At 35.7% G+C, this 25,413-nt stretch overlaps 1 protein-coding gene across 4 annotated transcripts in view; it reads left to right on the plus strand.

Moving 5' to 3' along the window:
• Col4a5 (collagen type IV alpha 5 chain) overlaps nt 1–25,413 on the plus strand; it is a 211,583-nt gene that overhangs the window by 129,781 nt on the left and 56,389 nt on the right. For all 4 annotated transcript variants that reach the window (XM_029473096.1, XM_021152696.2, XM_029473097.1 and 1 more), the window contains 12 exons: nt 2,746–2,838; nt 3,993–4,063; nt 5,227–5,418; nt 6,288–6,456; nt 7,810–7,902; nt 8,002–8,106; nt 9,326–9,423; nt 10,887–11,037; nt 19,080–19,193; nt 22,195–22,362; nt 23,537–23,626; nt 24,801–24,950. In XM_029473096.1, the coding sequence (XP_029328956.1) occupies nt 2,746–2,838; nt 3,993–4,063; nt 5,227–5,418; nt 6,288–6,456; nt 7,810–7,902; nt 8,002–8,106; nt 9,326–9,423; nt 10,887–11,037; nt 19,080–19,193; nt 22,195–22,362; nt 23,537–23,626; nt 24,801–24,950 (1,494 nt within the window). The remainder of the gene's footprint in view (nt 1–2,745; nt 2,839–3,992; nt 4,064–5,226; nt 5,419–6,287; nt 6,457–7,809; nt 7,903–8,001; nt 8,107–9,325; nt 9,424–10,886; nt 11,038–19,079; nt 19,194–22,194; nt 22,363–23,536; nt 23,627–24,800; nt 24,951–25,413) is intronic.

A 25,413-nucleotide genomic window follows, 5' to 3' on the forward strand; every position in this document is an offset into this window, starting at 1 on the left:
GTGAGGTAACCCAATCACAAAAGAACTCACATGATATGTACTCACTGATAAGTGGATATTAGACTAGAATACCCAAGATGCAAGTTGCAAAACACATGAAACTCAAGAAGAAAGAAGACCAAAGTGTGGTCATTTTGCCACTTCTTAGAATTGGGAAGAAAACACCCATGGAAGGAGTTACAGAGACAAAGTTTGGAGCTGAGAAGAAAGGATGGACCATCTAGAGACTGCCTCATCCAGGGATCCATCCCATAATCAGCCTCTAAACGCAGACACCATTGCATAGGCCAGCAAGATTTTGCTGAAAGGACCCTGATATAGTGGTCTCTTGTGATGCTATGCTGGTGCCTGGCAAACACAGAAGTGGATGCTTAAAGTCAGCTATTGGATGGAACACAGGGCCCCCAATGGAGGAGCTAGAGAAAGTACCCAAGGAGCTAAAGGGTTCTGCAACCCTATAGGTTGAACAACAATATGGACTAACCAGTACCCCCAGAGCTCGTGTCTCTAGCTGCATATATATCAGAAGATGGCCTAGTTGGCCATCATTGGGAAGAGAGGCCCTTTGGTCTTGCAAACTTTATATGCCCCAATACAGGGGAACACCAGGGCCAAGAAGTGGGAGTGTGTGTTTAGGGGAGTGGGGGGGGGGAGGGTATGGGGGAGTTTTGGGATAGCATTTGAAATGTAAATAAAGAAAATACCTAATTAAAAAAGAAATTTAATAAGTCATGAAGGTGAAGAAAGAGATCTTGATTAAGATGCAATAGATATATGACTGTGTTATAACACTGGAATTTGAATTACAGTGGGATTCTTGGTCTTGTATTTTTATGATAATCGAGATTGCTCAAGTAATAATAGTAATGCTCAAGCAATAAATAATAAGAAGAATTAAAAATAAAGATACTTCTATTAATGAATTAAGTATAATTATTTATCTTTTAACTATTTAATTATTTATTTTTTATTCAATGGGAATTATCAAGTGTTTATGTTTGGATATCTAGATGATTTGAGGAACTGATTTCTTAACTAGATTAATTCTAGAAAATTTGAAGCTATATTTTTAATTATTAGTTTATTAATAAGTAACTTCATTCTAGTTGAAAATCCTAGAAAATTGGAGGAACTTCATGTAGATGAAGAAAATTAAGTTGTAAGATGATGGTGAGAGAAGTCATTGAAGGAATGCATGTGTAGGTATTTATGGGGTACTTTTGAGTCAATATTGTTTGACACCTGAAATCTTGTGAAATACTACCAAATAGAGGAGTGTTTCATTTGGTCAATTAATAATGAGAGTTGTTTTCTTAAAATTAATTAATGCAAAAAATCCAGACTATCCTAAAATTTTGAAAAGGAGGATTCATGTGTGGTATACAGGAGTTGGGTTAGGGAAAAGAATATGATCAAAATATGCTGTATGAGCCGGGCAGTGGTGGCACACACCTTTGATCCCAGCACTTGGAGGCAGAGGCATTCAGATTTCTGAGTTCGAGGCCATATTGACCTACAGAGGGAGTTCTAGGACAGCCAGTGCTATACAGAGAAACCCTGGCTTGAAAAACTAAACAAAAAAAAACTGTATGGGGGCTGGTGAGATGGCTCAGTGGGTAAGGGCACCCGACTGCTCTTCCGAAGGTCCGGAGTTCAAATCCCAGCAACCACATGGTGGCTCACAACCATCTGTAACGAGATCTGGCGCCCTCTTCTGGAGTGTCTGAGGACAGCTACAGTGTACTTACATATAATCAATAAATCTTTAAAAAAAACTGTATGAAAAATTAAATAAGTAAATAATATGAATCGCTTACCAAGTAAGGGTAGATGATATAGCTAGACTTGTAAGATTGCCACAAATTCTTCTAGGGTGATAGACGTAGAGTAGGGTAGGATAGTTTGTAAATATTTAAGCAAAATATATAGTTTGGTCATGAATTCCCTTGTAGTATTAAAGAGCAAATAACTAGTGGTATATGCCTAACATATGAATGTGCAATTCATTATTTTAAGTCTGCTTCTGGGAAAATAGAGTCTGTTATAATGATGGCTCTTCTGTTAAATACCCACCTGCTTTTCATGTAAATCACAGTGAAAGCTACATGTTAATGTGGCTTGTATGTTTCACCATAAGCCATTCATTTCCATTAAAAATCTATAACTTGGTCCTACTTCCTTATTCCACTTCAGAAGACTGATCTATGGGCCATTCATTGCCTATATGTAGCATATATATGCTATACTTCTTATGCAAATGCCATGCCTTTCATTTTGTTTATGTAGATATCTTGTCAATGAGATCTATCCTGACCTAACCCTATTTAAAATCTTTCTCCCACCTAAGCCTCCCCAGCACACACTCAGTCACACCTAACTCCATTTTCCCTCTACAAATGTATTTTAATACACAATTAAAAGCTTACTGGATTTAACACTGTATTAAACTATTTAATATATAATTTAATAATTTGTCATCTTTACTGTTTATTATTTTTATTGGTAGGAAGTTAGCTCCACAAAACCATGGAATTTTGTCTATTTTCTATATTACTATGTCACAAATGCTTAAAGTTGTTCTTTATATATACTAGGCACTCAGTATTTGTCTAAAATTTAATTTTAGACAGGCTTCTCTAATCACAGTGTTGGGTAGGAATGCTATTATTCCCTACAGCTGACTTCTTTAGAATCCCATCAAAAGAAAGTTTAAGTAATCCTTCCAATAATATTTTTTTTGGCCAGGTGACAAAGGTGATACTTGCTTCAACTGTATTGGAACTGGCATTTCAGGGCCTCCAGGCCAACCTGGTTTACCAGGTCTCCCAGGTCCTCCAGGTAAAATATCCTTCATATAGTCAATCTTTTAAAATACTTTGGTTCTTTTGAGTGTGCTAATTGTTTTATGATGGTAGTTTGCCATTTTTAGCTAGTCACTTATGTCTAGAAATTTTTGAGTATGAAATGCCTCTCTTATGAAATAAATTGCCCTTCTGTATGTAACTGGAAGCCACCAACATTCTCTATCACAGTATTTGGTATTATTCAAAGAATTACATTGTCTCAAAACTGAAACATTTAGAGTCAGAATTTTGTTCTAGAAAACTAGGGAGAATATTCATACTTTCTGGACCATGAGTATGGTTTCCAGATGCAGAGTCATTGGGGATATATTTCATATTGTCATTAAGGAACAAGGTTTCTATTAAACTTCTGGCAACCAACTGCCAATATTCCTGGTACATATATGGCTTCCCTCCTAATTTTGAATCATTTTTCAGAATCACAACCATTCCATTCCTTTAGCTCTTTACATATTGCTAATATTGCATATTCTTGAGTTTATATAGAAAATGTGTGTCCAGGCTGATGATAGACTCCAGACTGATTACCAGTCTAGTACATGTATCAACGACACAAAATCATTAGGAGTTAGGAAATACCTTAAGCAAGCTTCTTAGCTGCCACTAGGAGCTAGTAACATCGTTGTAAATAATGCAGTTAGTGTGAAGATTCCTCTGTATAACTGATGCTCCAGTAACTTTTCTCCTGTAATGTTTGGTACTAAACATCTCTTAAACCAAATCTTAAGGAATGACCAACCAAAGAAAGAGCTAGGAAAGATATAGGAAGATTGTATAACTGAAAATAAAGATAAGCAGGCTCCTTTCCCGTCTTCTCCCAGTGGCAGTAGGATGGGGATAAGAACTCATGCCCAACCTCACAGTTTCTAGTAGCTGCAAACTTGGCAAAAGAGTACTCTGGAGTTAGAAAAGACCTGGGGATGCAGTGCTGTAAGTGCTGTTAAATATTAATTTATAAGAAACTTTGGTTTCCTCCTATTGAGAACACGAAAGAGGAAAGAATCTGAGTTAAATGTGGTAGAGCTCTCTGTTTAAAATCGAAGTTTGTGATGTGCTGATTTCTAGATGCATGTGATTGGGGTGGGGGTGCTTAAGGCTCAGTGCTCACCTGATCTATGTGTGTCTTAGGATCTCTTGGAATCCCTGGAGAGAAGGGTGACAAAGGACAAGCTGGGATAACTGGTCTGAAAGGATTGCCAGTAAGCTTTGATAATTTTATTATGAGCCACAAAGTAATGAAAGATGCCATGTGCCCTTTGATTTTTCACTTATGAACAGATACATATAAATTTAGTTTAAATTATAATTTATTTTATTCTTTCTCTCTCTATGCTTTGCTATCTTTTTTTATTAGATATTTTCTTCCTTTACATTTCAAATCCTGAAAGTCCCCTATACCCTCCCCCCACCCTGATCCCCTACCCACCCACTCCCACTTCTTGGCCCTGGCATTCCCTTATACTCTGGCATAGAGTCTTTGCAAGACCAAGGGCCTCTTCTCCCATTGGTGACCGACTAGGTCATCCTCTGCTACATATACAGCTGGAGCCATGAGTCCCACCATGTGTTTTCTTTGATTGGTAGTTTAGTCCTAGGGAGTCTGGGGTTACTGATTAGTTCATATTGTTGTTACTCCTATATGGCTGCAGACCCCTTCAGCTCCTTGGGTATATTCTCTAGCTCCTTCTTTGGGGACCCTGTGTTCCATCCAATAGATGACTGTGAGCATCCACTTCTGTATTTGCCAGGACTAGAATAGCCTCACAAGAGACAGCTATATCAGGGTTATGTCAGCAAAATCTTGCTGGCATGTGCAATAGTGTCTGTGATTGGTGGCTGATTGTGGGATGGATCACCGGGTTGGGTAGTCTCTGGATAGTCCATCCTTTCATCTCAGCTCCAAACTTTGTCTCTGTAACTCCTTCCATGGGTATTTTATTCCCCATTCTAAGGAGGGACGACGAAGTATCCACACTTTGGTCTTCCTTATTCTTGAGTTTCATGTGTTGTGCAAATTGTATTCTAAGTTCCTGGGCTAATATCCACTTATCAGTGAGTGCATATCATGTGAATTCTTTTGTGATTGGGTTACCTCACTAAGGATGATATCCTCCAGATCCATCCATTTGCCTAGGAATTTCATAAATTCATTGTTTTTAATAGCTGAGTAGTACTCCATTATGTAAATGTATTTTCTATATCCATTCCTCAGTTGAGGGATGCTTTGCTATCCTTAATTCATACGTTACTTTGTATGGTAAATGTTATTGTATGGGTTAATGGGGCAAACTGGAGAGGAAAATGTTAGAAAATATTCTAATTTACTTTTTTTTTCTTCTCCCACTCTTTTCTTCCAACTCAGGGCATACCTGGACCTCCAGGTGCTCCAGGCTTTCCAGGGTCTAAGGGTGACCCTGGGGATGTCCTCACTCTTCCAGGAATGAAGGGTGACAAAGGAGAGTTGGGTTTCCCTGGAGCTCCAGGGCTTCCTGGTCTACCTGGTAGTCCTGGAAAGGATGGTTTGCCAGGACTCCCTGGCCCCAAGGGAGAGCCTGTGAGTTGGATTAATATTCTTGCTTTTATGTCAAATTGTCATTTAGTAATGTTTCTTACAGGATGAAGTTTCTATGTCAATGGTAAAACTTGTACTGGGTTTGTGTGAAGTACCTAAATTCAATTTTCAGTACTCTCTACCCCCTCCAAAAGCAATTGCTAAGTTAAAATAAAAAAGGAGCCTAGTACTTAGATGAATACTAATGCCTAAAATAATACGATTTTACAGTGAAATGGTACATTGATACTAGAGTTTCCTTACTGTTTTCCTGCAGTTCTATAAACTCCTTATTAACTCAGTATAGTATTGATTATTACTAACTATGATTTGATGGAGAGGAAGTTAAAATGCTTAGGAGTCAGTGAGGGATTCATTATTCTAAACATCTGTGGGAATTTTTTAAGCATGAAAAAAAACCAATTTGTTATATGTATATATGTGTGTGTGTGTGTGTGTGTGTGTGTGTACAGCCAGATTAAGATACTACAGAGCCAAACACTGAGCATAAATGAACAGTCTTTTTTTATATTCAACATACAGTACAGGATATTTGAATGATAAATATATTTTAATAGTATAAATAGACAATAACCATCTCATGGTACGGTGTGAGATTTTTGAGAGCAGAGACTTTGATTTACTCATCTTCTCAGCTTATACCACTAGAAGATAGCATTCTGAAATATTTGTTGAAGGAGGTAATTAGTAAGTAAGTAATCATAGATTCAATAAAAGAACATAACACAGTTATAGCATAACTTTAAAAGGCATACGTATGGCTGAGTCATGCCCCTGATTGTATTCATTTATATTAATCTACATGAAGTTGTTACATCAATGTTTTCTGTCTTAAACATTTCCATTTTCAGGGTGGAATTACTTTTAAGGGTGAAAGAGGTCCTCCTGGGAGCCCAGGTTTACCAGGTCTCCCAGGAAATATGGGACCTACAGGCCCAGTTGGTTTTGGGCCTCCAGGCCCTATAGGAGAAAAAGGCATAAAAGGTGTGGCAGGAAATCCAGGCCAGCCGGGATTACCAGGTATGTTTACCTTTGCTGTTTTTTCTATTTTAAAAGTAGACAGACATACATACAGACAGATAGATATAAAAAGTTTAAAAAATTCCTGGGAAATGTGTTTCTCTAGCCATCTATATGCTTATAGGAAGGGAATAGATTGTTTTTGTTTAAAGTGAGATTTCTTGTTAACTTAGTCAAAGTTTGTAGTGTTATTTGTATTTCGTTCTTGAATATATGTAAGTGTAGTTGTATCCATGTAACTGGGAAACACATGCACATAACTATTTTATTAATATTTTTAAAATGATATAATTATAATTTTTTTCTGCCTTACCTTTATCCCTCTAACTCCTCCCATCTCACATGTAAACCCCTTGCTCTCTTTCAAAGTTAAATCCCTTTACTTTAAATGTTCTTTTATATATGTGTGGATTCCTACATGTACATTCCTAAATACAGCACACACACACACACACACACACTCCTAAATACATAAAAGCAACCTGCTTGGTCTGTATAGTATTACCTTTACGTATATGTTTTGAGTGTCAAAAACATGCACTGTAATTTTGGAGACAGGGTCCCTCACTGAACCTGGAGTTCATTGATATTGCTAGGCTGGCTAGCCAGTATGATCCAAGGATCTGCTTCCCTCCATACCCTCAGTATATGGGTTATGTGGTGCTATAGCTACAGTTTTATTCATATTCAGCAGGCACTTTGCTGATGGAGCTACCATCCCATCCCAATTTATGTTCTGATGCTCAAGGGAAGAAGATGGGTGTTCCAGATGAATGAGGAGATGGGGGGGGGAGGGAGAGATTTTTTCCTATGTTTTTGTTGTTGTTGTTGTACTATCCACATCCTCTTCTGTTGGATGATAATGGTCCATATTGTGCAAAGGCAGACCCTCCTTCCTTAAAGCACTGATTTAAATTCCTATGTCTTCTGGAATCATGGGCCATAGGCATAAAGCAGAGATAATTATTTCATCAGCTATCTAAATATCCTTTAATCTAGTCACCCTGGCATCTAAAGTTAGTTATCAAACATCCTCAATCATGGAAGCACCTAAAAGCATCATCTGCTTTTCTTCTTTCTTTCTCTCTCTCTCTCTTTCTTTCTTTCTTTCTTTCTTTCTTTCTTTCTTTCTTTCTTTCTTTCTTTCTTTCTTTCTTTCTTTCTTTCTTTCTTTCTTTCTTTCTTTCTTTCTTCCTTCCTTCCCCCCCCTCTCTCTCCCCCTCTCTCTTCCTTTCTTTTTTTTTTTTTGAAATTTTATCCTTCTCTTTGCTATCTTCCTAGAATACGCAAAATGGGATTGTTATTATTAGTCAAGCAAATGATTCTCACTTGGAGTGTTCCATTTGTTTTCAGGTCCTAAAGGAGATCCAGGCCAGACCATAACCCAGCCAGGAAAGCCTGGTTTGCCAGGTAGTCCAGGCAGAGATGGTGAAGTGGGTCTTCCAGGTATGCAAAGAATTTATTTTATTTCAAAACAACTTCATCACTGAAATTCTTTCTTTTGGATGTTCCCCATTCTTACAGTGCTGTTTTTTTTTTCTGTAGGTGATCCTGGACTTCCAGGCCAACCAGGCCTGCCAGGAATACCAGGTAGCAAAGGAGAACCAGGTATCCCTGGGACTGGGCCTCCTGGACCACCTGGTCCTAAAGGTATGTAGGACGAGGTAGTGGGCAGTGTAGATTACCTGATTAGTAAGATACTATTGTTTCATAATATAAAACAAAGTAGATTTAACTTATTTAACTTATATGCCATTTAAAATCTGTAAATGAAAAAGTCACATTGGGCCTGCAGAGATGGCTCAGTGACTAAGAGCACTGCCTGCTCTTCCAGAAGACAAGGGTTTAATTCTTAGCATCTCCATGGCAGCTCCTAACCACTCTTAACTCTCTAAGTATAATGGACTCAATGCTGTACTCTGGTTTTTTTTAGGACACTAGGCACATACCTGGTTCATGTACATACCTGCAGACAAAACACCTTTGCACATAAAATTGAAATGATAAAAATAAACATTAAAGAAGAAAAGTCATTTATATGCACCTTAATTTTGGAGACAGGATCTCTCACTGAACCTGGAGTTCATTTTCTAAAACAGTCTAGTGATGAAACTATCTACATTTGAGAGATGCAAAATGAATCATATGCTAAAGAACATCATGGGATTTATGACATTTGTATTCATCATTGTATTCTTAGAGCCTTGAATAGTTCCTGGAAGTGTAACAAGAAGTACATAGATATGTATTGAATTAATAGATTCTATTAATCAGAACAGATTCACTATACACATATGCAATATTTTATCGCAAATAAAATACACCCTTGATTTATTGATATTTTTAGTTATTTTTCTACAGTTGTGCTTTACTCCTCCCAGAATTTATTCTTATGAATAACAGGGGAGCACCTTTGAGTGATGACAGTTCCTTAGGTCTACCATTTTTTTTATAAATGACAGATTTGATTTTATGTGTGAATGCTTATATAACACATACAGTTGCATCTAGCTCATCTGTAGAAGTACATGTTCAGCATTCTGTCACATTACGTCACAATGTAAGCAGAAGGGCAGGTCTGTATTTATGTATGGCATTGATTCACTATATTTAATTCTGATGTGTTATATACTTCAAAAGAGCATAGTTTCTTCTACAGCCATTTAATTACCCTGTAGAACTGGAAGGATAAGCTGATTGAGAAAATCTCAGATGAATATTAAGCTTAATTCTAAGTGGTCATATAGAATGCTCCTGGACTTTTAACATGTCAGTGTATAAAGCATGCATTTAGGGAGATGAGAATGTGACTACCTATCTTCAAATTTATTCTTTATATAGGTTAAAACAATGGCTTGCTATTTTACAGGTTTTCCAGGAATTCCGGGACCTCCAGGAGCTCCTGGGGCCCCTGGAAGAATGGGTCCAGATGGGCCTCCTGGGTCACCAGGCTCCCCAGGACCAAAGGTCTGAAACAATTTTTTAAAGGATATATTTATTATTTTTTTTATTTTTATGTGTATGAGTGATTTGTCTGCATGTGTATATATGTGCACCACATGGGTGCCTGATGTGGTGACTGTAGAGGCCAGGGGTGGGGCTCAGATGCCCTAGAACTGAGGTCACAGACAGTTATTAACTACCATGTGGGTTCTGGGAATCGAACCTGGGTTCTCTACAAGAGCACTCAACTTCTGAGCCATCTCCAGCTCCAGTCTAGAACATTTTAAATTAGTCCTTTTTCATAAAGACAGTCTTTTCTACTGTCCTTAGATCCAGTTCCTATTCGTCTTAGACATTGTCCCAAGTCTTTATTATATTGATAATACTTAGCTATATTTTCATTTAAAAATAACCAATCCCAAACCATCTTTAATATAATTTAATACCCAGATCCAAAGTCTCTGACCTTGTTTTAGACTGCTAGGTTTTTGGATTACATGAAAGAATCCAATGATCAGCTTGGCCTATGTTTATGTAGAGAAACAGTAACCCATTTCATACTTTTACATGTGTGATGATTGGTAAGATTGTGTTGGATATATCAAGCCCTTCCTGTATTGTTTCCTCTGTTCCAATTCCATTAAATATATATAAACCAAATCACTGCTATTTGGTACTACTAATAAATAACTCCCTTTATATTTCTTCCATTGTAACTTATTTAACCTTAATCACTTTTCAGTCAGCCTTCAGCATGTAATTATAGCTCCTCTTCCTGAATTCTGTGCTTAAATGATCTAATCTCAGTGGATTTCATCCTTATTACTTATTTTCCTCATGGAAAAACAGCTGACAGACTCTCATGAAAAAATTTACATCTCTTTTGGCTTGTTTTTCTTTCATTATGAACATTTTCAAATAAACATGAAAGCCCAAGAAATGATCTAATGAACTTTGACAGATGCGTCAGTCAGGTACAAAACTGCTAAGATTATAGTAACACTTCCTTGATCTTTTCCTGTTTTTCAGAAAGGGGGTGGTCTCATTTAACCCAAATCTCAAGATTACATCATTTCACTTACAAATGCTTTGCCATTCATATCTAACTAAATGAAAATTGTATGCAGAAACCACAATGACATTATACTACTTAAATCATGTTAAAACTAATTCCTTGCATTATCTGATCCTCAGTCATATTCACATTCCCTCACTTGTGTAGAGTGTTGTTTAATCCCTTGTTTTCAGTTAACTTTTGTACTTTGAAAACAGTCCAACTCATTTAATTTGCCTTCAGTAAACCCTATTTCTGTCCCTTCCAGATATTCTCTCTAACACACCCATCCTTTTTTAATTTAATTATCCTCTTCTTAATATGAAAGAAAAATATTACTTTGTATTCAATTCTTTAAATTCTCTGTAGTAAATGGTAAGCATCAGGAAAGTCACGGGACTTTTCGTTGTGTTTTGTCATGTGTATGCTTAAGGGAGAGCCAGGATTTGGGTTACCTGGGCCACCTGGGCCACCAGGATTCCCAGGTTTCAAAGGAACACCTGGTCCAAAAGGTGATCGTGGTTTCCCAGGACCTACAGGTCCTCCAGGACGCACTGGCTTGGATGGGCTACCTGGACCAAAAGGTATGGAGGCTCTTGCTACTTCTCAATTTGTTTTAAACTTTCATTGATATTGAAACCTTTGGAAAAGGTTATGGGTAATAAGCAAGCTCACTGGAAAGCCCATGATGCCTGTCTGCCACTGTTTTAATTTTGTTTATATTCCACTAGTTTGTTTTATTTTCATTTGTCAAAACAGAGGATATAATTGCCTCTTGTCTTTTGATTTACTGGCTTTGTGTAATTTTTAATTTAATAATTACTCAAAGTAATTTAAATTTGAAAGAATAACTGACCTAGTATTGAATTACATGTGTATACTATCAGTTACTACTTGTAGGAATGGGTTTTTGCCAATCTTTTCTGAACACAAATAATACCACACATGTTATTTAGATGTGTGCAGGTACAATAGCAGATTAGAGTGGCAAAACTTAATATTCTCAGTAAAAGGTAAGAACATCTATGGGTAGTATGAAATGTCTCTCTGTCTGAGCTATTTACCAACAATAAATGAATCACTTTCCAACCCCTTCCCAACTGTAGTTAAAACAAAAACAAAAAAAGACAAACAAAAAAAATTCCTGACTTTTTCTAGCCTGGTAGAAGTCACTTTATCAGTATACTTTAAAAACATTTCCAAGCTGGGCGTGGTGGTGCACGCCTTTAATCCCAGCATTCAGGAGGCAGAGGCAGGCAGATTTCTGAGTTCAAGGACAGCCTGGTCTACAAAGTGAGTTCCAGGACAGCCAGGGCTATACAGAGAAAAACCAAANAAAAAAAAAACACACAAAAAAAAAACACAAACAAACAAACCAAAACAACAACAACAAAACCATTTCCATTGCAAAGTTTTAAAATGCACAGAAAGATTACAAAGTATTATACATTGAATAGCTATCTGCCTGCTGCTTAGGCCCTCTATATGATATTTTGCCTCATTCAAAAGGATTTTTAAATAAAATACTGTAGATGCAATAGCTAGTGATGGAGCTCTACAATAGAAAACTTAGAAAACTTGCCTAGTATATGAAAGGACCTGGGTTCATTCCTCAACCCCAGAAATGGAAACGTTATATATAAGGCAGAAAAGGCAATACCATGACTGCTATATACACCCATTACTGATGTTCTATGGTGAATGTTTTATGCATACTTTCTCATTTATTTGTCCATTTAAATATCTTTTTATATAATCATCAATTTCCTTTTTGATGAATATCAAAAAAGTTGCAGGGTTTCTCTGTATAGCCCTGGCTGTCCTGGAACTCACTTTGTAGACCAGGCTGGCCTCAAACTCAGAAATTCACCTGCCTCTGCCTCCCAAGTGCTGGGATTAAAGGCATGTGCCACTACTGCCCAGCGATATCTTTAAATATAAAAAGGAATAGGCTTAAAATAACTAGCTTGGCTGATTTTATTTCACTGTTTAATTTGCAAAGAATAGAATTCTCATGATAAATATTTTGGAGAATTGTCTAAATTAAATTTATATTCCCAAATCATATTGAATTGATTTTCATTAAATTACTATATATATATATATATATATATATATATACATACATATATATGTATGTATGTATATATATATATATATTAGCTTAACTTTAGCCAAAATGGGTTTTGTTGTGAAAATTCCCTAAATAGTCTGAGACAACTTAAGAAAATTCTTTCAATAAGCCTATATATATATCTTTGACTAAATAAATTTGAGTGGCTATAAATTACTCAAAGTTGTAGTATTTCCAACACTCTATCTTTTTCAAGTTCATGGGTAACAATTACATATTAAATATTCTGAATGATAATCTACTGATAGTCTTTTTAAGAAAGATACTAACTGTTTTGAGACATGGTTTTATGAAGAAATGGTCTGGACTCTATTTGAAGCATGAACTTTTTTACCATGCATTTCTTTGATGTTTTGAAGGAAATTTAAGATTTCTATATTTTTAATAGTAAAATCCCAATAGAGTTTGTAAGGTTTTGCTTGATTATTTTTGGTTTTGGTTTTATTTTCTGACAGGGACTCTCTATGTAGCCCAGCTTTGTAGTAAACTCATTATTCTCCTGTTTTCATGCCCCAATGATGAGATTCGAAAGTCACTGGGTCCTGTTTCAAGTATAGTTTTTAACATTCTAGAAGAATTAGTATTTGGGTATTTTCCTATGGAAATCCTTCATTTGTCCAGCATTTATATTCATATCCCATGCATTGTAATAATTCAGTCACTAGAAACACAAAGGCATACATTATGGTCTTGAAAAATCTCCGAAGTTGCTCTGTATTATTAAAAAAATCTAGATCAGTTGTTCTCAACTTTCCTAATGCTCAAACTTCTCTTGTGACCCTTTAATACAGTTCCTCATGGTGTGGTGACCTCCCAACCACCAAATTATTTTGTTTCTAATTTCACAACTGTAATTTTGCTAGTGTTTTCAATGGCAATGTAAATATATGTTATGCAGGATATCTTATATGTAGCCCACAAAGGAGTCATGACCCACTGCTGATGTAGATAGTCTTGCTATAATGGTTGTTTTCTCAATGGTAACTTTTATAGATGAGTGTGCCAATAAAGTTCTGAATCAATATATTATTGTCAAAACTTAGCTAACAGACTACAATAAAAAACTTACCCAACATGGCTGTAGTTTATGCTCCATGGTAAATTACTTGTATAGTATGTGCTGAACCAAGGTCTCCAAAACCTTCAATGATTAGTCATAGCTGGATCAAATATCAGACTTTGAATCTCAATGACTTAACTATAAAAAATAAATTCGTGTGTCATTTTTCAAAACAGTATGGACACCAGCAATAAATTTTAAAAGTTAATACACATGATGAAATGGAAAATATGCTTAAGCCTGAATATCACAACTTAATTATAATAAGAAAGAATTTAAAAACGTAACTTTGGGAGCAATCTGTTTACCTCTTTTATTACCTTTTTTCATGATCTCATTTGAGGTCTTTTGCAGGTATAAGATGTGACAATTTTGAAAGGATATTTTAATCAGGAGAAATCATGAAGAAAATACCATGACAAATGAAATGATTTATTTGGAAATATTAAAATTAAAAACTTTTGATAGTAATAAAATATGCTTCATTTCTCAAAATCAAAAAATGTGCCTAATAGAATTATAAGGAAACTATAAACTATTATTAATAACATGACATTTTTAAATTGTTTTTAAAAATTCCTACATATTAGTGAGAAGGCTGGGTGTTGTCAATTATCCCCATTTATAAATATGAATCATTTCAATGAGAATTTAAGTAGTAATTCAGAAGCACTTCATGTAACTGATTTAAAACCGTAGTATTTACCAAATACACATTAATGCAGGTTAAAATGCCACTGATATTATGAGACTGGAAACTTGTACAGGAATAAGTTTATAGAGTTTCAGCAATTCTTTTAAATAAAGCAAATACAAAATTCCAAATAGAAAATTGTGATGCTATAATGTCCATCATTAGGTGGTTTTTACTTCCAACCCTCATCTAATTAGTACATACAGTTGACATTATGTTGATGGGTACAAAAATAATTCTAGGAGACATCTCGGGAATTTGTATCAAACATTCTAAAAAGCAGTAATATAATCTCTACATAGCTTCTTCCCTGGTAGAATACTGTTGATTGTTCACTTCCCAGTGGTTATGACGGTAGAATTCCTTTAATATCAAAACCAGGCAGAAAAACAAACAAATAAACAAATAGACAAAAAATACAATGAAAAAATATCTAAGTTATAGGCCAAAATCTCTGAAGAACAAATAGGTAAGAATTTTTCCAAACAATAGCACATCAAATGTTACAATATATAAAAAGAAACTCTAGCATGACTTTAATGACCATCATGATCTTCAGAATACAAGCTGCTTTGACATCTGAGAAGTAGTCAGCATAATTTGCTATTTCAACAGTCCAAACAATTACATCTATGCACCTGAAATACTGTTCAAATTATTTGATATAATTCAACATCCATTTCTGAAAACAATACTTTTAGAAAATTATGAATTAAAGAAAACCTGTTAGCCAGCCTATAGACTCATCATATGGTGGGTTGAGGCAGGTGGATTTCAGGCTACTCAGAAGGACAGTGGGAAGTCCTGTTTCAGAAAAGCAAAAAAGCCTTGTCATCAACATTGAAATTCCAAAGCTCCTTTTTATAATATACTCTTTTATCACAAGTCTTATATCATTTATTAAAAACTTAATCAAGTATGGCTGATGGTGAAATACTGAATACTTTCCTCTAAAAAATAGGATACAACAAAGAGTTGTTTGCCAGAAAATTCATCATTATACTAGAAATATTTAGCCATTGTTGTAAGTTAAGACAAATAAATTAAAAGCATAGAGATTTAAAAAGAAGAAATTATCTATTCATACATGATTTGACTTTACATTTAGAAAATCATCTTACATAAAACCTTTGGAACAGAAAGTTAATTTTACAATATAAGTATTAGGGCCATTATACAAAACAAAGTGAAGGTTTACCAACTAGAATTAGATAAAAAAATAATATTTAAAATAGAACAAGTATCATAATGTTCTGACATATGTATAGTTCTAACAATAATTGCAGTATTTATATGTTAAAGAAGTACAAAATACCAATGTCATAAGCCAAATATAACTAAATAAAGTGATATACTATGCCAATGTACTGGCAGGCCCAATTTCCTTAAGACAGCAGTTCTGTTCAAATAGACTAATTGTACCCTTAAGGAAAACACAGCAGAAATTTGTAATTAGTCAAACACTTATGTGGAAAAGTGAACACCTTATAGTAGCCAAATCAAATTAAGAAAGTCCTGTGTTAGAGAGTTTAAAGTATTTGATTTGAAGACTTAATACAGTCTTAAAGTGACTAATATATCTTGTAATATATGACATACTGACACATGGGTCTAAAAATAGAATTGTCTTTGATTTTTTTGTGTGTGCAGAGCTGGAGATAAAATCCAAGCACTCTTGTATGCTAAGCATATGCTGAGGTAAATTCTATCTTCACAAAAATGTTTTTCATAAATTGAAAGTACAATAGAAAAAGAAACTTCTAACAAATAGTACAAAAACTATTATTGTATAGGTGATCATGAAACAAGCAAACAAAACAAGTGACCCTTCAAATTTTCCAAATTTTAACTCAGAACAGATTGTAGACCCACACATAAAACTTCAAACCCTCAAGCTTCTAGAATGCAAGCACTGCAACTTTTTCTGGTAAAAGTCAAAGGGAATCTTTTAGATTTAGCAGAGGACATTTTTGTGTTACAAGTTCTCCTTTTGGATATGTCATCTGCTTCTCTCATCAATGCAACAAAATAACTGACAAAAGAAGAATTTCTTTCCCTTCACAGTTCTAGGGCACAGTGCATCAAGAAGGATATGGCTTGAGAGCAAGAGCTTAAGGTAGCTCTTCCTATCACATCCATAGTTAGGAAGCAAAGAGAGACGAACATTTGTACTTGGTTCATTTTCTCCTAGTCACAAGCAGGGACCAGAGCCCACTGAATGGTGTCAGCCACTTTTAGGGTGGATCATCTCACCACAATCTAATCTAAATAATTCCCTACAGGCCTGTTTAGAGGCTTGGCTCTAAATCCTGTTAAGTTGATAATCAATATTAAGTACCATGTGATTCAAAAAATAAAACAAATTCTCAGCTCATAGATAGTGTAAGCACTGGTGTATAGTCAAATTCAGTTTTCTTTTAAGTGAAAGCATAGAACAAAAATCTTTATGATCACATCCTAGACAAAGAATTGTTTGCTAGGGCACAAAAGCTCATAAAAATGGAAAACTGCTAATTTGGACTTCACTAAAATAAAATATTTCCATTTTATGTGCCTAACAAAGTATTTGTAAGCATAATATATACAAATCCTTAAAACTCAACAGTCAGAAACCATTTACCAAAATTAAAAGTAGACTTGAAAAATGTTGGCAACAATTTAAATATATTTATATTTTGCCCCACAAATCATTCAAATGGCAAGCAAATGCATTAATATTCAATACAGTCATCTGCAAAATATAGGTTTAAGCAACAGTGAAATAGATAGATAGATAGATAGATACATACATACATACATACATACATACATACATACATACACGCATACATAGATACATAGATAAACTATAGGAATTAGCTTTCTTCTCAAGAAGAAAAATTGCCAAGTATGTAGAATAATAGAGTCTTCTACACAGCTAGTTAGAATCCCAAACAGTGCAGTCACTTCAATCTCCAGCACAGGACCAAAGAGCTTCTCTCCACTTTGAAAATGTTGTGCCAGTGTATTAGAAAATAAAACAGCCTTGCTCTCTGAAACAGCAAACTCATTTCTAGGTATTTATTAAAGAAAACTCTGAAGCTTTGCATAAAAAATCTGTAAGTCTATGTTCATAGGAGCTTTATTCATAAACAACAAGAATTGTAAAATTCCCAAATGTCCATCAAACAACAAGGACTAACACAGTGTAGAGTATTTATACAATGAAATATTCAATATGTGGTGTTGGGAATCAAGTCCAGGACCTCATGCATGCTAAACATACGTTCTTACTGCTGACGTAAATCGTAGCCCAACATGTATCTTTCAAAAATTTACACAGTCAATTTCAGTAGGAAAATAAATCTTTTCAACAAACAGTGCTAAAAATGATTGGATATATGTATACACAACCACACATAAATGAATCTCAAATGCATCACATTAAGTGGGGAAAACAAGACATACTCAAGAAGCTACATACTGCATGATTACATTTGTGACATTCTGGAAATGGAAAACCTATAAGACCTATAGTAGTCACAAGATTATTGGCATATGGAGAAGGATCAACAACTGATCACAAATCCTTTTGAGGATTGGTGAAATGATTTTAAATCTGGATTTAATGGCAGTTTTACAACTGTACACATTTCTCAAAATGCATCCAAGTGTGTGATGAAAGAACAGGTTTCAAACAATACAATGTTTTTATTAGTTTTTTTAGAAATTCATACATACTCTGTAGTTTTCTGACTCTTGCCTATAATGCCCTCAAGATCTATCCTTCACCTCTCTGCGCCTTCCAATTTTACGTCATCTTAAAAAGTAACCCACTAGGTCCAATATGTATATCTCACACTCATGTCTATTAGAACAGGAACAACATACCACAGGCCACACACTTAAAGAAAACTGACTTTAACTTCTCTAGAAGCCATAAATTACCAATAGCTCCTCTACTAGAAATGGAGGCACATAGACACACACACACACACACACACCTTAAGCAGGACAATTGATTGATTTGATCGTGTGCAGGCAACTGCAGCTACTATTGAGTATCTAAGTGCAGCTGTCCGGTCATATATAGAAGACACCTGGACATTCCTGGACATTTTCTCTGGACATTCCTAACTTCTGGCTCTTACGTTCACTCCCATTCCTGTTCCTCAACGACCCCTAAGCAAATCCTAATAGATGTGAGAATTTTGAAAAGTGTGAGTGATAGAAAATTCAGAGAGTGAAGTATCAACTGTCAAAATATTGTAGGCAAGAGCATATTTTCAGTTAGAACCTCAAGTTAATAAAAAGAAAGATGTTGCTATCTATCTGCTTAAAGCTGAAGTGATTAAACACTATTTTTTATAACCAAAGAGTTATCCAGTATGAAGTAGATTATAATCTTGTTGCTGTTTTGAGAAGTTAAGACAAGCACTGACATTGACTTCTGGCCTTGTGTTAAATAAGACTTCAACTATGAATGAGATTTCAGCTTTGGGTAGTTACTTCTCCTTTTCTTCCTGGATAAACTAGTCTTATTGCATCCTGTTCTACCTTGTTTGGTTGATACCCCAGGGAGGCCTGCTCTTTTCTGAAGGCAAAGAGAAGAGCAGTGGATCTGGGTGAAAGGGAAGGTACTGGAGGAGTGGAGGGAGGCAAAAACCACTGTTTGGGATGTATTGTATGAGAGAAGATTAACAGAAAAGGAAAAAAAATATGGTTATATTTAACATGTAAACTGTGCTATTTAAAAAAGGTGATGTTGGACCAAATGGACAACCTGGTCCAGTAGGGCCTCCAGGGCTACCAGGAATTGGTCTTCAGGGACCACCAGGACCACCAGGGACTCCAGGGCCAATAGGCCAACCTGGTAAGATTACAGTAAATGTGCCTGTTATAAGACTTGCAGTGTATATGTTTGTCTTCCAGTAATGTGATTAAAGTGGCAATCCATGTGTGTGTGTGTGTGTGTGTGTGTGTGTGTATTATCAAATTGTAAACTATAGATCACAACATTAGAGCTAATTTATTACTTGATGTTTCCCCCTTCTGCTCACCTAAAAATTCATTTAGTCTAGTCATGAAATTTGATAATTGTACTTACCATTACCATATAATCATTGAACAATACAGAGTTTTAAAAACAGAACTCAATCCGTTTGTGCTTATTATTTCAGACCAAAGAATAAAGTGGGTCTCTCTTTTTTTTCTCCTGTACTGGGAATAACTGTAACTGAGCATGCTAAGCTGCTCTTTCTTCAGTTAGATATTTGAAAGGGTTTTGTAACATGCAGCTAATGGTTTTGCCTCCATAGATAAAGAATCACATGGCTGTTGTGTATCTGCATGACAGTCTGTACTAAGTGTGGATTCTGAGTGAATTCACATTATCTATTTACTCAGGTACAGTAAGGGACATTCTCAGTCCTGCATTTTGTTATTTTGAATATTGTAATAGTTTATAAAATGAAAACAAACATGGAACATTATTTTTTAATTCGTATGAACATATCAGAAAGTTGAACACAATTCAGATGCACATATATTGAACACATGTATTTTCTGACCTTAAATGACACCAGATATGTTGTTGGTTATTGCCTTAAGAGTTTCTAAACTGTGGTTAACAATATAAAACACCCATAAAGCTATTTTTATTTGTTCGCCATTTTAAAACTCAATTTGAAGGCACATTGTATTTTTTTAAAGGCCCCTGGCATTCGTTACATAAGAAAAACATAAGAAAACTTGCAGTCATGTTTCAAACAAGGTTGCTATAGTTGCCTCATCATTCATGAAAAAAAAGAGCAAACAAAACAAAAACAAAAACAAGCTCTGTCCACCATCTTGGCTCCTGTGGAGGCCTGCTGGGAACAGGACTTCTAACAGCAAGTATGTCTAGAAGGCTGTGGTGCAAGGCCATTTTTGCTGGCTACAAGTAAGGTCTCTGGAACTAAAGAGAGCACACGGCTCTTCTTAAAATTGCAGGTGTTTATGCCTGAGATGAAACAGAGTTCTACTTAGATAAGAGATGTGCTTATGTGTATAATGAAAAAAAAACAAAACAAACAACAACAACAAAAACCAATACAGTGACTCCTGGAGGCAAACCAAACAAACCTAGAGTGATCTGGGGAAAAGTAACTGGGCCCACAGAAACAGTAGAATGGTTCGTGCCAAATTCCGAAGCAACCTTCCTGCAGAGGCCATTGTCTACATTGTCTACATTGTCTACAAAGTAAGGTGAAGGCATCAAAAAAGCCCAAGCCACCCTCATTGGTCCACTTAAATCTTCAGCAACAGGTGCTGGAGAGTATCAGAATCCTCTATATGTGTTTGGTTGGTCTTTTTTTATTAAGAAATCTACACAGAATCAGTTTGATGCTGTATCCATCCCAGATTTAAACTAATGGAGAGTAAATAAGTAAAAGTAGATTTGTGCTCTTGTAAAAAACAAAAACAAAAACAGAAACCACTCTGCCCAACCTGCATAGAAGTGGAATCTTGAAGAAAAATGGATTTTTAGTTTTGATTATTACTGACTTAAAACTGTTATTTCACAAAAAACAGTGTAATGATTTTATCACTTCTTTTGTATTTTGTTGTTTCTTTTAGTTTGAAAAAGTACATGATGCTGTAGAAGCATTTTGAATTCTTACATGACAGCTGCATGGAAATTTAAAACACTGTTAACAAGCATCTGAATTAAAATATAAAATTGTAATATTTATTTAAAACTATATCTAATACCTTGCAATTTTTTGTCAAGACATCTAGTATTCTAATTCTCTACTGCTTTTTCCAGCCCCAGTAGCATAAAGACTGCACAATATCAGGACAGTGCTAGTTAATAACTTTTAATTCACCTTCATGTATTTGCTTGTAAATATTTTCTTTGCCATAGACTTTAATATCAATTGTATTCAGCAATTAACAAAAAATAGCATAAAAAATATTCAGTGGACTCTCAATATATACATTCATTTTTAATATAAATGTTATTATCATCACCAAAAGAAAATATTAATTTAACACTTTTTAACTATATTGATTCTTACATAGAAGGTCGATCAGCAAGAACCCTACTATATAATCTTGCTAAACCTGCATTATAATGCATGACAGAAACTTCCAGTTTATATAATATACTTGTTTTCTTTTGCATCAAAACTGCAATACCAAATAATAACATTAAATACAAAACTTAATTTAATATAAAACTTAAAACGAGATAATGCAACAGAAAACTTAATACAAAATAGTAAGAACTGATTGTATCATTATTAAAACAACATGTTAAGACAAAGCCTAAATCAAACCAAAGCAAATTGACTTATTTGATAATCATTCAGAGGGGTCAACATGATATGCACAAATAATTGGTAATGTAATGGAACAGTGAAAATCCACCTGTAGTCAGCGGGCCAATGAATGGCAAAGCATAAGATGTTAACAATCTATGAGGAGAAAAACATTGAGAGTGTGCATTCAAAAATTTTACAAATTTGACAATTTAAAGCTATGCTCCTATTTATTGAATAATATAACCAGAAAATTGAGCTTTCTTTCAAGGTTTGGTTAAGGATATTTGTACTTAATTAAAAAGTTAGTCAAAAATTAACTGGAATTTTTTTAAAAATTGTGTTTTACCAAAATAATTTGAGCAAAACCTCTCTTCCAGAAATATGACTTAAAATGTTAAAGTTTGGTTTTCATTAATCATTTTCACATGCATGATGGCTAAATTTTCTGTAATGCACTCTCCTAAGTTTATCATCTGCAGATCACGTCACTTCTTTGATAGAAAAATAACCAGATGCGTAATGTGGAGACTGCATCAATACTTACAATGTTAATATGTTGTTAACTAGGCTTACATGGGATTCCAGGAGAGAAGGGGGACCCAGGACCTCCTGGGTTTGATGTTCCAGGACTCCCTGGAGAGAGAGGTAGTCCAGGGGTCCCTGGAGCCCCCGGTCTTATAGGACCCCCAGGATCACCTGGTGTCCCTGGAAAAGCAGGTGTCCCTGGATTTCCAGGTAATGTTTAATAATCTGTCTGACTGTGAATCAATGAAACTACTATTTATATGACTGACAAATAATTTTCATACTGAATTTTATGACTTTACACTATCTATTAAGGAAGACTGTTAAATGTATGAGTATTGAAAACTCCGTTGGTGTTTGCACTATCCTTTTTTTATACTGTGTGATAGTACCAGTAATATATTACTATATAATAAAGGATCCAAAGTGTGATGGTTGAAAGTAACTTTTCAAACATTTTGCTTAAGAGTCTGTGGGTCAGAAATCAAAGGGTGCCTTTAACAGATTATTTTCTATAATTATAATATTATTATAATGACTCCAATAAGAATGATTAGAGTTGCAGAATCTAACTCGATGGTGACTCTTTTCTGACACTTGGGCATTCTTTAGCTCATGTGACATCTAATCATTCATAATGCCCCATTCTCATCTGTTTTTCATCCTTCCATTGCAAGTGGCTTCCTAAAGTAAGAATTTCCTGAGACAAAAATGAGGTCCTGAAGAGATATTTCAGTGGTTACAATAACTGGCTGCTCTTTCAGAGAACTGGGGTTGGATTCCCAGCACTCACAAGGCAGCCCCCAATTCCCTGTAATTCCAGGTCCAGGGATCAAGTGCCCTCTTCTGGTCTCTGGGGGTACTACATGCACGTGCTGCACAGCACAAACATATTCAGCCGAAATACCCATACACATAAAATGAAAATAAAAACGTGCTTTTGAAGGATGGGAGGGACAGAGGGAAAATGGAGAGATGGAAGGAGGGAGGAAGGAAAGGAAGGAGGCATGGAGGGAGGTAGGGAGAGGGAGAGAGGGGAGGGAGAGGGGGGAAGGGGGAGGGGGAGAGGGAGAGAGGGGAGGGAGAGGGGGGAAGGGGGAGGGGGAGAGGGAGAGGGAGAGAAGTTAGTTTCAGGGCACCCTGGTTGGTGAATTCTTAATATGTAGTCTAGGGAGTTGCGCTATCTTCTGTGGAGAACAGTTACCACAGTGAGTACCTGTGCGTTTTGTTCAGGCGTGAGTGCTAAGCTTCCAGTAAGAAAGGGGAAAATCTCACTGTGCCTTCCTTTCATTCCTAAATAGCTTTCCAAGGGATATCTTTAAAAGTCTATCTTATCTTTCCAAAGTCCAAACCAAGGAAATTTAGTAACTGATATTTTCCAAAGGTGTCAAAGGCGAAATGGGTATGATGGGACCTCCAGGCCCACCTGGACCTTTGGGAATTCCTGGCAGGAGTGGTGCTCCTGGTCTTAAAGGTAAGAACTGGAGTTTACTGACAGATATGTGTAACAAAGAAAATTAAACCTTGGGTTCTGTCAGTACAGGTTCTGGTTTTTCTATTTTAAAACTAACAGTGCTTAGTATTTTGTTTCTTTGTGATGTGTTAATTGAAAGTGTCTTATATTTTTTATGAAACTGTTAAAGAATAAAATTTATTAATAAATTTAAAAGAAAAATATTTTAAAATATATTATTATTATTTTAGACATTAATAATAATAAAATGCCTACAGTTTGTTGTCTTTACTTTTGAAAAAAATCACATAAACATTCTTTTTAAAAATTATGTTATTTATTTACATTTCACTTGCTGACCCCCTTCAAGTCCTCCCTCTCATGGTTCCTCATCCCATTCCTCCTCCCCCTTTCCCCCAAGAGAGTGCTCCCCTCACCAGGCATCATCCTTCTCTGGGGCCTTAAGTCTCTGGTGGATTAAGTGCATTTTCTCTCACTGCGGCCAGAACAGGCCAGTGTATGCTCCTGGTTGGTGGTTCAGACTCTACCAGCTCCCTGAGATCTGCATTAGTTGAGACTGCTGGTCTTCCTATGGTGTTGCCCTCCCCTTCAGTTTCTTCAATCCTTCCCCAAATTCAACCACAGGGGTCCTGGACTTCAGTCCAATGGTTGGGTGTCAGTATCTGCTTCTGTCTCAGTCAGCTGCTGGTAGGGCCTCTCAGGGAACAGCCATGCTAGACTTTTATCTTCAGTCTCTTCTCCATTTTGAACCTGCAGTTCTTTTTAGACAGCAACAGTTCTGAGTCAGAAATATTGACTGTGGGTTAGTAACCCAATTCCCCCACATGGGGCCCATGTTCATAGCAGCCTTATTTGTGATAGCCAGAAGCTGGTAATGTCTTCTTTTCAGTTTGATGATATACTTAATTTGTATACCTGAAACATTGTAAATGCTTAGGCCATAATTTGAGAATTGAACTTCAGGTTTTCCTTATTGTGAGTCTGTAAACACATTCCAGAAAGGAGATAAATTTTTACCTGCATTTATCAATATATATGCACTCAAGTAATTTATTGACAGACATTAGGTTAGATACATGTTTTGAGGCTTAGTTTACCTAAGTTATGAGACATGTGATAATTTTACATGCATTGATTATGGATGAAGAAATTTGGTGTGTTTTGTTGACTTTAGGTGATGATGGCATGCAAGGTCAGCCAGGTCTCCCTGGCCCTGCAGGAGAAAAGGGCAGTAAGGGAGAGCCTGGCCTTCCAGGTCCTCCTGGACCAATGCATCCAGATTTCCTGGGATCGAAAGGAGAAAAGGGTGAGCCTGGCTTACCAGGTAAGTGGATGGATATATTCACAAATTTGTTGCATAGCTTAGATTTATTTTTTTTTTAGGTTATTTTGTTAGTTGTCCTACAGGCGAACAAACAGAGTCATATCGATACTAGCAAATGCTCTTTCACACACAGTTCCTGAAGTTTGATTTTACACATATTATTTATTCATGTATATATGTATTTATGTATGATGTGTGTGTGTGTGTGTGTGTGTGTGTGTGTGTGTGTGTGTGTGTGTGTGTGTACATGTAGAAGTCAAAGAACAACTTTCAGAAGTGAGTTCTCTCCATCCACATTGTGAATTCCAGGGATTGAACTTAGTACATTGGACTTTCCATAAAGCACCTTTACCTACTGGGCCATCTTCCCTTGCTCCTGACATTTTATTTTTAAGTACCAGAGAAGTAACTTGGAGTTACTATGTTTAACAAGTCAATTACATATATGACATTTTGGTAGTGA

This window comes from Mus caroli, chromosome X, assembly GCF_900094665.2.
Source record: "Mus caroli chromosome X, CAROLI_EIJ_v1.1, whole genome shotgun sequence".
NCBI lineage: Eukaryota > Metazoa > Chordata > Mammalia > Rodentia > Muridae > Mus > Mus caroli.